Raw genomic sequence first — 15319 nt, forward strand, 5'->3', positions numbered from 1 at the left:
GGAAGCACAACGGTCAGGTAACCCACAGAAACTCGAGTTTATAGATTTGTATGTGGGATCAAAAGGGAGTTTCCAAAAAGTGTCAGGCACAGGGGGAGTCACTGAGGTACCACATTTATCTGAAATGTAGGGATATTTCTGCAGTGTGGGCTTTCTGATGTAAAAATAGATCATAAAAGTACCTAATCATTGCCGACCTGTATTTTAACCCCTTGGAAATTATTCAGTATGAGTGTTACCAGCCCCTGGTATACGTTTGACAGGTGTCAGCTAAAAACACATTAGCAGTCCTTCCACTGTGAACAAAAAAAAGATCACAGCCACATTTTTTTTTGCCAGTTTCAGTGAAGCAGACAGAAATACAAATTAAATCCAGAACTACTGGCACAAACCTCAAACTAACATAAAACAAAATAAACTGCCAGTGACGTGGCACAGCTGGTGAAAACAAAGGGTTGTACACTGATTTTGAGAAAATGGGAAAAAAACAAAACAAAAAAAAAACTAACCCATCCACACGCCTAGTCTTAGCCATGCACGCGCGCGCACACACACACATACACACACACAGTAACATAACTCTCAAACACCCTTCGTGGATTTAAAAAATAAAACATCACAATTCTATGTACATTTTTACACAAAGATTTGACAAGCGACACTAAGGGCTTGCTCGGGACAAAACCCAACCAGCTTCAGATAGGAACAAGTATGTCACAAAAGGGGCATGAGGGCTCTAAGATGCTAGATTAGCTCATTAGCCAGCAGAAACAACCGTTGCAAAATTTACACAGTTTAAACAATATTCTGGCTAATTCGTTTGTCCCATATCTCCATCACCCCACTATGCACCTCTCATCACGGAGTGTTGACACACTGGTACCTCTCCTCTTAGTTAGCATCAGCCGGTAGTGGTCAGAAACTTAAACGTGATTTCATTTACAGAGCATCATATTAGGCTTAAAGTATTCTTCATCTCATGTTAACAACACAGAGAACTTGTCAAAACCAAGGCTGCAGTGAGGAATCATTTGAGCCTTCTTAGATATCCCTGGCATGCTTTGAACTATGTAAAATTATCTATTAGTGACAAAAACTGTGGTAGTGATTTACAGTTTGTCTGCCTGGGCCTTCATCTTCCTCTCCCAAAGTTTTTGATGATCAGAGAAACCCTGCTTGCCCTTGTTGAAGGAATTGGGTCCCGCAGATGTCGGCGTCTCCCTAAAAAGACAGCAGATGAATCATTTCACAAATAACTAAATGTACCATTTGATTTAAAAGAGTTAAAAAGAAGAAGCTAAGCAAACAATTATTATTACACCATATGTATTTGAGTATATACCTGCCAATATTCTTCATCCTCATCTTTGCTTCTGGAGGCATCTCCTCAGGTTCACTCTGCATGGAAAATTAAGGTAAAGTCAGCCTCTTCATATTTGTTGTTAAGGGATTTTTACAACTATGACATCACTGTGTGTGTGTGTGTGTGTGTGTGTGTGTGTGCGTGCGCACACACTTACATCATCATCTTCATTAAAAACAGATGCCAGCCCTGCCTTTTTCGGAGGAACTATTGGTGCAGGCTCTTTGGGTTTCTAGAAGAGATTGTGGACACAAGATTTAGGGAAATGGAAGAGCTTCACACTTCTTCACTCCATGCATCAAGGGCAAATGACCCTCTGGTTAAACTCTTCAAATGTGAGGATGTGCCGCTTTGACATAATTGATTTATAAATTAATTATATCAATCGATAACTAATTGTTAAAACAGTTCACGCTGTTATTGTGCATTGCTACACACTCACTGTTGCTCCAAGTTTGATAGATATGGGGTTGGACTTCTTCCCCATCTGACCGCTCATGCTAAAGCCTATCTTGGAGACTTTGCGGGGTGCAGGTGGATCCGCTGAGGACTCGTCCTCATCTTCAGGGGTGAGATGCTGGGATGTGCGTTTAACTGCGGCCCCTTCTCCTCCCACATTGCTACAAGAGACAGGCTTAGTTTTCACTCTGCCTTCCTCCTCCTGCGGCCCTGCTTGAGGCAAGACAACTCACCAAGGTGAACAACTGTTTCCTGGGAACTGGGGAATAATAATAAAAGCTATCACCTTTACCTGTGTGGCTAACGTTACATTTAACTTAACCAAATATAACCTGGGCTCTTACTATTTTTCTACCACTTAACTTACTGCTTTAAATGTCCACCTGGGGACAGTGTGTAGAAACCACCTACATTGTCAGGGGTTAAGTGCACCCGTGAATAGTTACAGTGCGCAGGATAAAAGCAGACAATTTAAATTGTGTTAAGCTATTTGCACACTAGCTAGGCTAACGCCAGGTTAGCAAGCTAACAAGAGACATGTCTGCTGCAGGCAAATTTGCTTTATTAACTAACTAACGTTTGCTTTCGCAGTAATTTTAGCCAAGTAGTTACACCCTGTGCCGTTTCCATAGCCAAACAGGAAACGTTTATACAACGTAAACTGGTACTTCGCATTAGCATTAGCTAGCCAATGATGCTGTAGCTAACATTAAGTTAGCTCAGTGAAGTTTTACGAACGGGCCTCTGTGTAACATTAGCCGGGGTCAGTTTTAATGGATAGGTAGCAAAGCGAGCTAAGACTAAACACTACTTGTTTTTCAACCACATTTTAGACGTTCAAACAGCACAAATATCACCTCCGTCGTCGGTGCCACCTCTCCTGATATGCTCGTAATCCGCCATGATTTCTCCTCTGAAACCTGCCAGCTCATGCCGCTAGTCTTCTTCAGGCGCTGTGTGCCAAACACGCTGCGAAGAAGAAGAAGAAGATTTTTTTTTTTTTTTTGTTAAAGATCAATATTGGCAGGTCTCTTTTTCTGATTATATAATATTAATAATAATAATAATAATGATGATAATATGTATTATATACTAATGGGTCAAAGATCGAGAACCTCAAACAACTGGGGCTGATTTTCAGTCCAAGAAAGAAAAGTTATTAGAATAACGCGTAGGCCTACACCAAATTGACAGGAAGTCGACTCTGGAATAAGCCTGGAAAATCTGCCCTGACTCTGTTTTGTGTCTGTAGAGCCAGAGATTTCAGTCTCAGCTATCAAGATATTTCAGTCAAAGTGTTACATGTAGGTTATGTTCCAGAGTTACTCATCAGTTATGTTTATCAGGGGTCCTGCACATGCAGATCCCATAAGACAAATCAGATGTCAAGGAAATAAAGCAGTGTAGGCTGATCATCAGTGTCGGGGCAGTGAAGCTATAAAATTGATGGAAGGTTTCTGTGCAATTTTATATTTCCTGAGACTTACTTAATATAAGCCAGTATTCAATAGGGGCCAGATCAGATAATGGGATAGTACCTGGAGGCCAGCTGCTTCTCACATTAAATGGGTTATTAAAGAAAAAAACACAGACAAATGACACAAATTCAACTGTTTGACCTGTCAGTGAAAATGTAGGCCTGTTTAACCTTACCTCGCACCTGAGAGCAGCTGCCTTCACTGTGACCATTTCTGCTACACAGCAGGAAATGTTTGCTGTTAGGTAGCCTAACTGTTCTGTTTGCTTCTTCACCTTCTGTTTATGAAAACAATTCCACCTGTGCAGTGCCTATTGGATGCACGTCTACAGGCTGTAGGATAGTCCTACCATTGTGAGGTGAAGGGAAAAAATAAGTAATCTTGCTTGATATATTGTGTGAAGGGCCACATGTAGTATATTTTGAAAGTCAAGCTGAGGGCCTTTTAAAATTGGTCCATGGGCCACAATTCGCCCCTGGGTAGGACTCTGGACATGCCTGACATAAGCAAATCAGGGAAAGAAGTTGTCATTTTCAACAAAAACATTAAAAAGCACACTTAAGATTACAGGTACAGTAAAGCTCCAATGAAAAGCCCTGTCCCAATTAAACACCCAGTCCCTTTTACTAGCCTTGTGCAGCTATTTGACAAATAAAGGCCTGTCTCAATTAGACACCTGGTCTGGTTGCCAAGCAGTTCATTTTTACATAATTTCTTTGGATGTATAACATCATGTTGTTGACTACCCACTTGTGCTAGTTAGCTGCTTAGATTGTGCATACAAATATAAATGTTTAAACTTTTATCAATATGGAGATGCTGCACATATTTAGCTTGGTTGAGTTAATTTTACTAAAACCATGAGCACCAATGAAGATCGCAATTAATTCAGATTTACCGGCATGACAAAAAACAACAACATAGTGACTACCTTCCTCTGAAGCTGTCATTAAACCACTGATCAAAAGATTAAAACGTGTTTTTCATAAAAAAATTAATCCAAATTATGAATATTGTTTTGATAGGATAAAGTGGTGTTGTGTCAGTGTGCCAGGTACTGTAATCCACAGGTGCTGTGACACAAGTGTCATAATATAAGACATAATTAATATGTTAATTCGAAGCCTAATTTTTATAGTAATATAAGTAATAATAAGTAATATTTACTTACTTATTGTTGCACTCTCTGTTTCTTACCACTGGCCTCCACTTGTTTGTTAATTGTTGGTGTGACATGTAATGGCTGAATGTTGGCTGGTTATGAATGTAGATGCGGATGTGCTGCAAATGAATTGCCTTTCAGGGACCAATAAAGTTGTCTGAATCTGAATCTGATTAAACAATTTGATTGTATTTCCGTCTTTACTGAGCAATAGTTGTGTGTAAAAGAAATTAAAGGCCTGTCCCATGTAGACGCCCGTCCCTGATATAAGCCTGTTGAGTTCAGTGATTTAAGCAATCAGTAGCTGGGGCTATTAATTGAAGTTTTACGGTAAGTGTCCAACTGATTTTGTGAGCATTAATTGAGGAGTCTGTTGCTTTTATTAAGTATGAACAGGAAAGGCAATGTGTGAAAGAAGACCTCGGAAAGGCTTTAATTAGTATAAAGACATTAATGTACCTGTCAAGTGGACTAAGCGATGTCATTTTTTTTGATTGTATATAATATATATATTATATATAATATAATTGTAATGTTGTATTATATATTATCTGTGATTTTATCAAACAAACAGGGTTAATGGTTCGGATTTAACCTCTGAACTACACCCATAGACCGAGGGTGGCGCTGTTGCACTGTATAGGCTTGTTGCAAACCGTCGAAGAAAACAAGAAGAAGAGGAAGATGGAGAACTATGACAGTAAGCTAATTTGGTAAACAGACAGCTAGCTGGTAAGAATAAAGGTGTAAAGCCACCAATTATAGCATAGGTGTGTGATGTTTAGCTGTTCATTGTGTCAATAGTCAGTAAAAATTAGACTGCGGTTGTGGCTAACGTGTAAAATCTACGTTAACGTCGCCTTTTTGGTTGTTGTAGCCCTGAAGTTGCTAAGCTAACGTTAGATGTTGATGTGCTGTGTTAGCTAACAGTAAACGTTTGTTGACATACTGTCAGTTAGCTGTCTTACCATATGTTTCTCTACAAAGGACATCTTGCAGTTTACTTTCAGTAATACATGTTTTAGCTGACATCGCATGATTTTATGTATTCTTCTGGCTGTTCTTCTCAAGTAACTTTCTTTGTCACATTTCCCCCAGGCCCTTAAAAGCTTGGCGTTAAACAATGTACCAGTCAAGATGGGGCAGACCCTTTGCATTTGCTCCCGTGGCTCCGTCACCATTGATAACAAAAAATATTACTTTGTCCAGAAACTAGACGAAGGGTAAGAAAACGTGTTGACATTGTTTGTTTTAAACACCACTTAACTAAGTGTGTGGTGTGTGTTTTATATTTGCTTGTCACAAGTCCCTTAAAAAGACGAAAATCAATCGATCCTACAAGCCAAAGCCTCATTTTGCTTATTGCTCTGATTGTTGTCCAAAAACCACAGTACTCAGTCTCACTATTCCTGCGGGTGACATCTTCCTTCATTAGCATCAGCATGGGCAGTGTACACCGATCAGCCAAAACATTAAAACCAGCAAACGTAAAATAAGCTAACGCACTGGTGCCAGGCACCAAGGGACACCCTCCAGAGGTCCTGTGTCCATGCCTTAACAGGTCAGAGCCAAGTCCAGTCCAAGGAGCACCCACCGTGGATTGGGGGTACCTCTGGGGTACCAGCACTTCCCTCAAATGTTCGATCAGGTTGGGATCCAGGGTATTTGGAGGTCAGGTCGACGCCCTGAGCTCTTTGTCCCTTTCCTCGGGTTGTGCCTGAGCAGGTTTTTGGTGTGGCATGGTGCATTGCCCTGCTGGGGGGCCACTGAACATCGATAAGTGCCGTTGCCATGAGGGGGTTTGTTTTGTCTGCAACGGTGTTCAGGTGGGTGGAGCACGTCAGATAGTATCCACATAAATGCCAGGACCCAAGGTTTCCCAGCAGAACGTTGCACTGCAACAAGACGATCAGTGTTATTCACTTCACCCACCAGTGGTTTTAATGTTTTGGCTGATCAATGTATATTACCTTCAGTAAATCCTACATATACTGTTCTTCGGCAATAAATACAAACTAACACACCAAACCTCATTTGAAAATAATCCCCATAGAATACACTGTTTATTCTCCTGTGAGAAACGTCTCTGAAAGGTGTTGTCCTTGGCTGCTATGGGGTAATATTTAGCCTTTGAAAAACCTTATAACTTTATATTTGTGACCTCTTTCCAAAGATTGATGCCTTCAGTAAAAACAAATGGGCTTGTGTCTGAGAGTCACAGACAAGCAAGGGGAGGTCAGACAGTATTGAGAGACTGACAAATACATTGTTGATTTTGGTCTTTTTGTGGGACTTGTTGACAGTATCAGAAATCTGGAATAGCACTGGCCTTATTCTTTGAAGTCAAACTTGGATTCATATGCTCCTCCGGAATTCTAATCTCTCTGTGTCCTTGTTTTAGGGGGTTCAGTTATGTTGATCTGATAGAGGGGGCAAAGGATGGGCGCTTCTACGCCCTGAAGAGGATTCTATGCCATGATCGTGAAGGCCGTCAGGAGGCTCAGACCGAGGTGGAGATGCATCAGATGTTTAATCACCCCAATGTCTTGAGCCTGGTTGCACACGCCTTTGTTGATCGTGGAGGCAAGACTGAAGCCTGGCTACTTCTGCCCTATATTAGAGTAAGTTGCTGCAACAGTTAGTATGACCAGACTAACCCTGAGGGAAATGATCTGATTCCGATAACTTGGTGTGTTTGTGTGAACAGAAAGGCAGCCTGTGGTCTGTTCTGGAGAAGCTAAGGGATAAGGGGAGCTTAATGCCTGAAAAACAGATTTTGCAAATCTTGCGTGGCATCTGTGCTGGACTCAAGGCCATTCATGAAAAAGGCTATGCACACAGGTAATACATCTCCACATACACACACATACGTCAAATATTTACATGCATAGGATCAGTGTAAAGACTCTTGTGCTGGCTTGGAGTGCCACACTGGTGTCTAATTTCTGGACATTTGCACACCCTGCACTGTGATTAAAAAGCAGAAACAGATGTGCCAGGACTAAACTATTTATAAACTATTCAGTAGTTATAATTTTTTGTGGATTCATGGGGGGAAGAGGGTGGCGGAGTTTGAGCCATTTTCAACCTATGAAATGCAGATTTAAAAAAAAAAAAGAAAATCAGGTACGGAATGTCAATAATAACAACACTGAAGTTTCATTACAGTACAGTCATATCATCTAGTTCCACACCTCAAAAAACACATTTAAGTGTGCAGCACCTGTTTAGTATTGATACAATGAGCTCACCTATCTTAGCTCACTAGAATGGTTGACACCAGACACCATACAGATAAGAATAATTAGCATTTTATGGTTTTGGATGAGAATTTATAGCTTTGCTCTGAGTCTGTTTTACTGAGAATGGAGGATGTGCCTTTTTCCAGAGGCAGTGGACGCTGCTAAGCCAGCACCAGCATATCTGCAGGCTAGTACAGGTCTTGCCTCATGAAGTTATCCAAAAATGAAATACCTGATAATTTTATTACATTTTTTATTGGCAAAAAATCTCTCTAACAGGGAGACAAAATCATGAAAAAACGCTTAGAGTCTAAATATGGATTACTCATAGTGCTCAAAATGGACCTCCAGGCAATCAGCTCTGGCACTAAGCCTAATTTCTGCCAAATGAATCCTGCACATTGTTAAAAAAGGGGGAAAAGAACTGTTGTCAGTTAAAGGTTTTGCAGCCCTTTGCCACATTGTGCGTTTTATCAATCAAGTCAAAATGGCATGATTTGTAAACCATAATGCAGAATTACATTCAGTTTGATTCATTTGATGTTTTGGGTAGGGCTGGGCGATATGGCCTAAAACAAAAAAACATATCCGATTCATGATTTAAATCGATTTTTTCCCCCCTACTTAAAATCAATTCTGAACTACTGGCAGATTTTAAAGAGAAACTCAATTTTCATTAAAACAAATCGACCTAAACTACAAATTCAAATTAATCAATAAAATCGATTTATCGCCCAGCCCTAGTTTTCGGTAAAAAAAATCTGTGTGGAATGTGCAATAAATGTGGATACTTAATCTATTATATCAAACCATCTTTTAATAGTCATATTATCCCTTACTCACTCTTCAAAATGGCAGCTTTTTTTTGTTCTTTTTTTATACCAACCCAATTGCAGACTTCTGAACACTATGTGTGCTGAATGTTATGTGTCTGTTGTAATTCAACAGAGATCTGAAGCCCACAAATGTGCTTCTGGATGAGGATGACAGGCCTCTTCTGATGGACCTTGGCTCTATGAACCGTGCCAGGATTGAGGTAAGGGCACAGTCTGTTCTTCATGTAACATCACAACTAAGACGCTGTGTGGTTTATGAGATGGGACTCTCAGTGTATAATAACAGAGTTCAGTGCCAGTGTCCATTTTTATAACATATGTGTTATCTACAAAAAAGGGGGTTTTAAGATTAAGACAAAGCGATCCAAACAAGATAAGACAAATGGCCTGCAATATCGGGTGATGTCTCACCACCAAATACTGTAAAAGAGAAATGCATATGTAGCCATGACATTCCCTCTGGCTCCTACTTTCAAGTCCACTGTCAGTGATTAACACCTCAGTACAACTAGATAACGATATGACCATAATTTGTTAGCTATGTAGATTATTTCAATCAAATATTTTAAAATAACCATACTGTGCTTGATGGCATTTGATTATTTTTGTGATTTATTTGGAACTTCCATATAAAAACCCACAACTCCCTCACATGAGACAACACTTGATTTAAAATCAAAAGACTAAATACAGTAAAACTAAAATTCTTTAATGAAAGCTTTAAGACTCTTGAGAACAATAATTTCAAGTGTTACACAAGCTGTATTTACAACTTCACTCTCTTCTTCCATGTCAGCCCAAATCATGTTATCTTGCAAGGCAGTTTGATTTGCCAGATAACACAGCAATTACAAGATCACGCAAGAATCCAGCCCATATTTGCTACATAGCCTGCTCTGAATAGCTCCCATGGTTGAAATGGTATTGTCTCTGTCTTGGTTGACACCTTTCTACCATTACATGGTATACATACCGTCATATCACCCAAGCCAAGTTGCAACACATCAGTTCCTTGTGGGTTTTACTAGATAGCAGAGTAACATTTTTAATGCTAATGAACGGCATTAAAATACCATGCTTCACATCCTTAAAATGTATTTTGATTTTCAGCTGTGTATGTTGTTAAAGGCCTGTCCTCTGAACATCAGGTCCTCTAAATGATTCACACTATTTCAGGTTAGAGGAACCAGAGAAGCCATGACCATACAGGACTGGGCAGCACAGCGGTGCACCATTTCCTACAGGGCTCCTGAACTCTTCAATGTAGAGAGCCACTGCATTATAGATGAGCGCACTGACATCTGGGTAAAGCCTTGTCTTCTTTATCTTTTGTGTGTTGTGCATTTTGTGACATCACTTGACTAGTTGATTGACATCATTTAGTATCTGAAACCAAACACTAACGTTACTGTGGATCATTCATTGACTACTTCTTTTTCTCGTCTTTGATGTCTCCCATTCTCCTCCAGTCACTTGGCTGTGTGCTTTACTGTATGATGATGTTGGAGGGGCCATATGACATGGTATTTCAGAAGGGGGACAGTGTTGCCCTGGCTGTCCAGAATCCAGTGACCATCCCACAGTCTTGCAGGTCAGTCTTCAAACTAGAAAACAATCTTACAGTGTAACATGAGGAAAGTTTCCTGACATTCACTAATATCTGCGCAGAAATGTTCTTACCCTACACAAAAAATAAGTACTTGCGCAAAATCACCGTCGGGTTCATGACACGTGCGTACCGGCCAATTTTGTTCTCACCACGGTGCGTATGTTAGTAAATCAGAACCATTCTAAATTGACAGGCGCGTGTCCGCGATTTTGCAATCAGCATACTACCACGCCCCCATTTCTCCATATAAGGAAACCGCTTGGCTAGAGTTGATTCATGAATGAAGGAAGCGGTTACGCGAGGAGAGAAGTAGTAAATTTCACAGTTTGTTAGAAGCGATGGCGCCAGATCTTACAGGAATGCCATGGGTCATTGTAAGATTGTGGAGGACACAGCATGCCAGGATGATCTTGCACACCTTCTCAGGGGTATAAAGTAGTTTGCCACCAGCTGTATCCGATCCAAACACATCCAACGGCCCTTAAGCACGCCAAAAGTGCGCTCTACGGCGCGTGTGTAAGCATGTATGTTATTATAGCGCACCTCTTGAGGGGTTTCAGGGTTTGCGTATGGTGTCATCAGCCATGTTTTAAGGCCATATGCCCGGTCACCCAAACAATATAACATTTTAACATTAACGGAATAGAGACTTACTGAAAATACTAACTTAAAACAATTGAAATAAAAGACTAGAACAAAAGATGCTCACCAACAAGCCATCCACTTCTCACAGCCCCTGCCTCCAAACGCATTCCCACTGTACTGTTTTACAAAATAAATGAGTCGTGGGTGCCTCCTGGCCAGCGGGCCACAGCCTTAAGGATATGGCAGTCGGCATTACAGATCATCTGCACGCTGATGGAGTGATAGTTTTTCTGTTCATGTTATTTTTAATATTTTAATTGTCACAATGATGAGGGTGAACGTGTGTCAATTTCATGGTAATTTAATCCATTTGGCCAATATATTAGTAAATTAATTATTTTAAAAAATGTTAATTAAATCTCTTTTTCATGAATGTGGTTTTATAGACTCTGCATGTACTTAAAAGGTATGTTTGCATTTTCTAAGTCAGTTCGGCCTTCCTCATTTGTGCGTACGCATGGTCTGAGGCAGTTCTAAATTTGTTCGCAGAGTAAGAACAAATTCGGGTAAGAAAATATTGATGAATCCCGGATTTGTGCGCCAAACGATCGTACGCACAATTTAAGCACAGATTTGTGCGTACGCACTGTTTGTGAATGAGGCCGAATGTGTTCGTTTCTGTTACTGCTCTGGATAGTGGTAGATCCCACCATTTTTTCCATTGGTTAGTGTGTGTATCAGATGTTAAAGGGCCAGTGTGTAATATTTGGCATGGTTTATTGTCAATCTGAATCTGAATCTGAATATTCTACCCATTAATATGTTTATATAAGTGTATAATCGCTATAATTCGTTTGGTTTTCATAGCCTTATAATTATGCTTTTATATATATATATATATATATATATATATATATATATATATAGCAAGGGCCTTGCTTTAGAGAGGTCGCCATCTTGCGCCGCCATGTATGTACGGCAGACCGAGCGGACAATCCAGCCAGCCAGAGAACGTGTTTCGCGTGTATAAATAAACCAACGAAGACAGCGGAAGGAAGGAAGAAGGAGGAGGAAACAGCAGAGAGTGTTAGTAGTTCATTGATGGAGAGTAGTGAAAAGTTTTTTTAGTTATAAAGTTTGCGAATGGACCACACTTACCATGCAACAGGAGAGAATGAACCTGAACCGTCATCTGCGAGGAAAAGAAGACGCAACTTCACTCCTTGTGATGCACTCTCTGCGGCGCTTTTCCTCCTGATGATATATCTCCCCAACAATGGTAGCACCAAATCCCATTCTGTGCATTCAGCCTCTCTTCTCACCCGCTCAGCATCAAATACATGGAATTCCTCATCTGTATGCTCCGGCTCAAACAGGTATGGCTCTGGGTCTGTGTCTGCTACAAGAAACTCTTCAAAATCTCGTTCAAAGTCGTCCATTGCAGCTACTATAGTCCGGAGATATTGCTAGGCTAAATAAACACCTGAGCTCTGTTTACCGGCTACGCTGTCAGTCAGTGTGTGGGCTGGAGATTGGCGGAGCAGAGAGGGGAGGGAGGTCCCCATTCGGTATGGTAAACGAGTATGTGTGTATGAAGTGTGTCTGTTATGCTAGAAGAGTCAGAGTTTGGGACGGAGTCTTTTACCCCCTGGAGTGTTACCGGAGTTTCTGGAGTGCTCAAATAAACTGGCCTTTTTCCCGAACACTCCTCTGGTCTCCTGCTCGTGAGTGATTCATTACAATATCGTAACATGGTTTAGATTTCTAAATAAACATTCACCTCGTCGCTAGATAGACCTACTCCTGAAAAACTCATGCGCAAGGCTTTTTGTCCCTACGAGGCCACCGTCATTTACCCGACGGGAGGGGTGAGTGAGTGAGCCCTGCAATCTAGAATTTGACCACTGATGTCACTGTTTTCAACCCATTTTACACACTGGCCCTTTAAGGACATAGTTAACAGCGGTCTGACTTATCAAAGTAGTACAAACTAACTGAATGTAGTTTAATTTCTAACTGAACAAAAATGCAATGTGAAAACACAAGTTGAATTTTTATGTTATGTTTTTTTTTTTTGTTTATGATCTCATCTCTGTCCTTGAAACCTGACTTCCTACAGAATTCATATTGATGATGATCCTGTGATTGATGTTAGTGATGCACGCTTGTGCTAAAGTTTAAAAGTATAAATATGGATCAAATTTAAGTTGCTGTAATTTGATGTCTGTTTGTCTTGTGACCAGTTACTCGGAGGGTCTGCAGATGCTGCTGAGTTCCATAATGGTGTCAAATCCCCAGGAGAGACCAAACATCAGCTGGGTTCTTGACCAGGTACAGGACCTGCAGAGTCGCAGCCCCAACACTCAAACCAACATGGTCTGATCTTGCACGGTGCACTGGATGTCGGGTGTTGGAAACCTTTGCACACAGAATTGAACGTCTATTATGTTGAGCTTGAAAATGTTTATTTTATTTGTTGACTTTAGCGTAAAAACCTAGGTGCAGACTTTCACTCAGTTTGGGGAGCTTGGCAACAGCATAAGCTTTAAATCCGACCTGTGTAGACTCTTGTATTCCTCATAGACTTACATTATAAGAAGATTTTGAAATGCCTTAAATGTAATTTCACCCTGCAATACAATCATTTTTGGCAAGGGTCAACTGTTTCCTCCAACAGTGAAGTGGCTTTATCTTGTAATCTTAAAGGGATAGTTCAGCATTTTGCAAAATACACTTAGTGCTTTTTCCAAGAGTTACATGAGAAGATAGATACCACCCTCGTGTCGGCCCTTTTATTGTGAAACTGGAGCCGGCAGCCTCTCAGCTCAGCTTAGCATAAAGAAATGGGGCTTGCCCACCTCTGTCCAAAAGTAACACAATTCTAAAAAAGAAAAAGTTCTCAAAGTCACTAATTATGAGACCTGGTGATTCTCTTGTTTTACTCTAAGTTTTTTTTTATGTATTAGACAAACTAGATATTACATGTATGATCAGAGAGCTTTATAGATGCTTTTAGGCTGCTTTTGTTACTTTTAGACAGAGCCCGGCTAGCTGTTTTCCCCCCTGTTTCCAATCGTAAATGTAAGCTAACCAGCTGGCTGTAGCCTTGGTGAATAAGCTCATTTCTAAGTATGCGTTATAAAAAAAGAACACGTTTGTCCTAGAACTGTCACTTGTATTATTCTCAACAAGAAAAGGGATAACGTAAAAGCTGTGCCAAACTTCCCGCTGTATGAAAGCTACCTGAGTTCAACACATATCAAATTCCATTCCCTACCAAGAAGGAATATGGTCCAGTTCCCTTTATTTTTCTTCTCCTGATCCCTGAGGTTTGTGTGTGTAACATCTTGTGGTTACACACGTGTGCTGTATTCAACAACTTCGCCTTCAGCTTTTCTCCACACCTTCACTTGTACTGTTTGTCTTTACTTGGTGGGAAAGCGAAGAGGCAGAGTGCTCCTCACCTGCAATGCTGCATTTGAACACACAGAGGTGCTCCACCATCACAGTCCCCTGCTCCACACATTGACGGGATGTTTCTGACTGTACGGTTTATAATGTGTGAATGGGGTCTTAGCTTACACACACAAAAAAAAAAATCTTCAAGGAGAAGGGGTCAGGTGTAACTGTAACATACTTTAACTGCAGAAAATGAACTTTTAATTAGTTTAAGGAATTACTTCTTTTTATTAAGTAAGTCAGTGTCATATCTGCCTGCAGAGTCTAACCTTCACTTTTCACTGTATTGTGTTTTTAAACTGTATTTTCCATTTCAGCTATGCTTGTGTTAAATTCTAGGTTTCCTGTCGTATGAATGGGGTCTCACACTTTTGTTCTCTCAGGGTTCAGCCACATCTCAAAAGGTCCGACAGTCTGAAGTATAATAGACCCGAATGGTACCTTTTAAAGTGATTATTAGATAAAAAAAAAAAAATACTTTGGGCATTTAAGTTAACATTAATGCTTTTGTGACTCTGTATTGCGATGATGATGGACCATATTAGAACTTTAAAAAAAATCCTTGATTGTTAACTTATTCAGTTAATTGTTGGGGCGGTAAATGACATACTGTTTAAATATGCTGACTATGAATTCTTGTGTTGTTGTCGAGGGCGAACTAATACTGGTATCACCCAGATGGTAAACAAAGGATTTTTTTAAAGTGTGCTGATGGAGTTAAAAAAATATTAATCAGTAAGAGTGTGTTATTTGATTATGGAAATTTCTGTTAAGTCTGTTTTAATTTTATTCACTGCACAGTAAAGGATAAATAAACATTAAATATGTAGCACTCTGTATACAGTTTTTAATATAATTATGAAATAAAATGGCATCCTACATTAGTTGGTCAAGAATTAATACTCAGTTACCTGTAGTGCTTGGTCAGCATCATGAAATGTATTTGCACAGCAGCACTTGTAATTAGTTGCTACATCGGGTTGTAAATACCTGGGGTTCAGCTGCTTCTCACATCATTTAGGTTATTAAAAAAATCACATACAAATGAGACAAACGCAACTGTTAATCCTCCACTGAAAAAGTATTCAACTTTCCATCACTCCTGAAAGCAGCAGCCCTCACTGTC

General features: G+C 40.1%; 2 protein-coding genes across 4 annotated transcripts; one reads left to right on the forward strand and one right to left on the reverse strand.

Annotated features, from left to right (window-relative positions):
* Positions 1-258: 258 nt before the first annotated feature.
* On the reverse strand, positions 259-2784 carry LOC125903741 (PEST proteolytic signal-containing nuclear protein-like). The gene is given in 6 exon segments (XM_049600863.1): positions 259-1221; positions 1343-1398; positions 1521-1595; positions 1806-2032; positions 2680-2730; positions 2733-2784. Coding segments are annotated over 6 exon segments (543 nt in total). The 5' UTR covers positions 2755-2784; the 3' UTR covers positions 259-1109.
* Positions 2785-5124: 2340 nt separating this feature from the next.
* stk16 (serine/threonine kinase 16) lies at positions 5125-15077 on the forward strand. Of its 3 annotated transcripts, none has more exons than XM_049600814.1 (8): positions 5125-5194; positions 5561-5685; positions 6864-7083; positions 7170-7303; positions 8653-8740; positions 9717-9845; positions 10010-10131; positions 12978-15077. In XM_049600814.1, exons 2-8 carry the CDS (start codon positions 5600-5602, stop codon positions 13114-13116), a joined length of 918 nt encoding a protein of 305 aa, XP_049456771.1. In that variant the 5' UTR covers positions 5125-5194; positions 5561-5599; the 3' UTR covers positions 13117-15077. The 3 variants fall into 3 exon arrangements, with proteins under 3 accessions (XP_049456771.1, XP_049456764.1, XP_049456779.1); XM_049600807.1 differs by having other exon boundaries at positions 5130-5162; XM_049600822.1 differs by having other exon boundaries at positions 5157-5175.
* The last annotated feature ends 242 nt before the right edge of the window (positions 15078-15319 follow it).

This window comes from Epinephelus fuscoguttatus, linkage group LG2, assembly GCF_011397635.1.
Source record: "Epinephelus fuscoguttatus linkage group LG2, E.fuscoguttatus.final_Chr_v1".
In the NCBI taxonomy this organism is placed as follows: Eukaryota; Metazoa; Chordata; class Actinopteri; order Perciformes; family Serranidae; genus Epinephelus; species Epinephelus fuscoguttatus.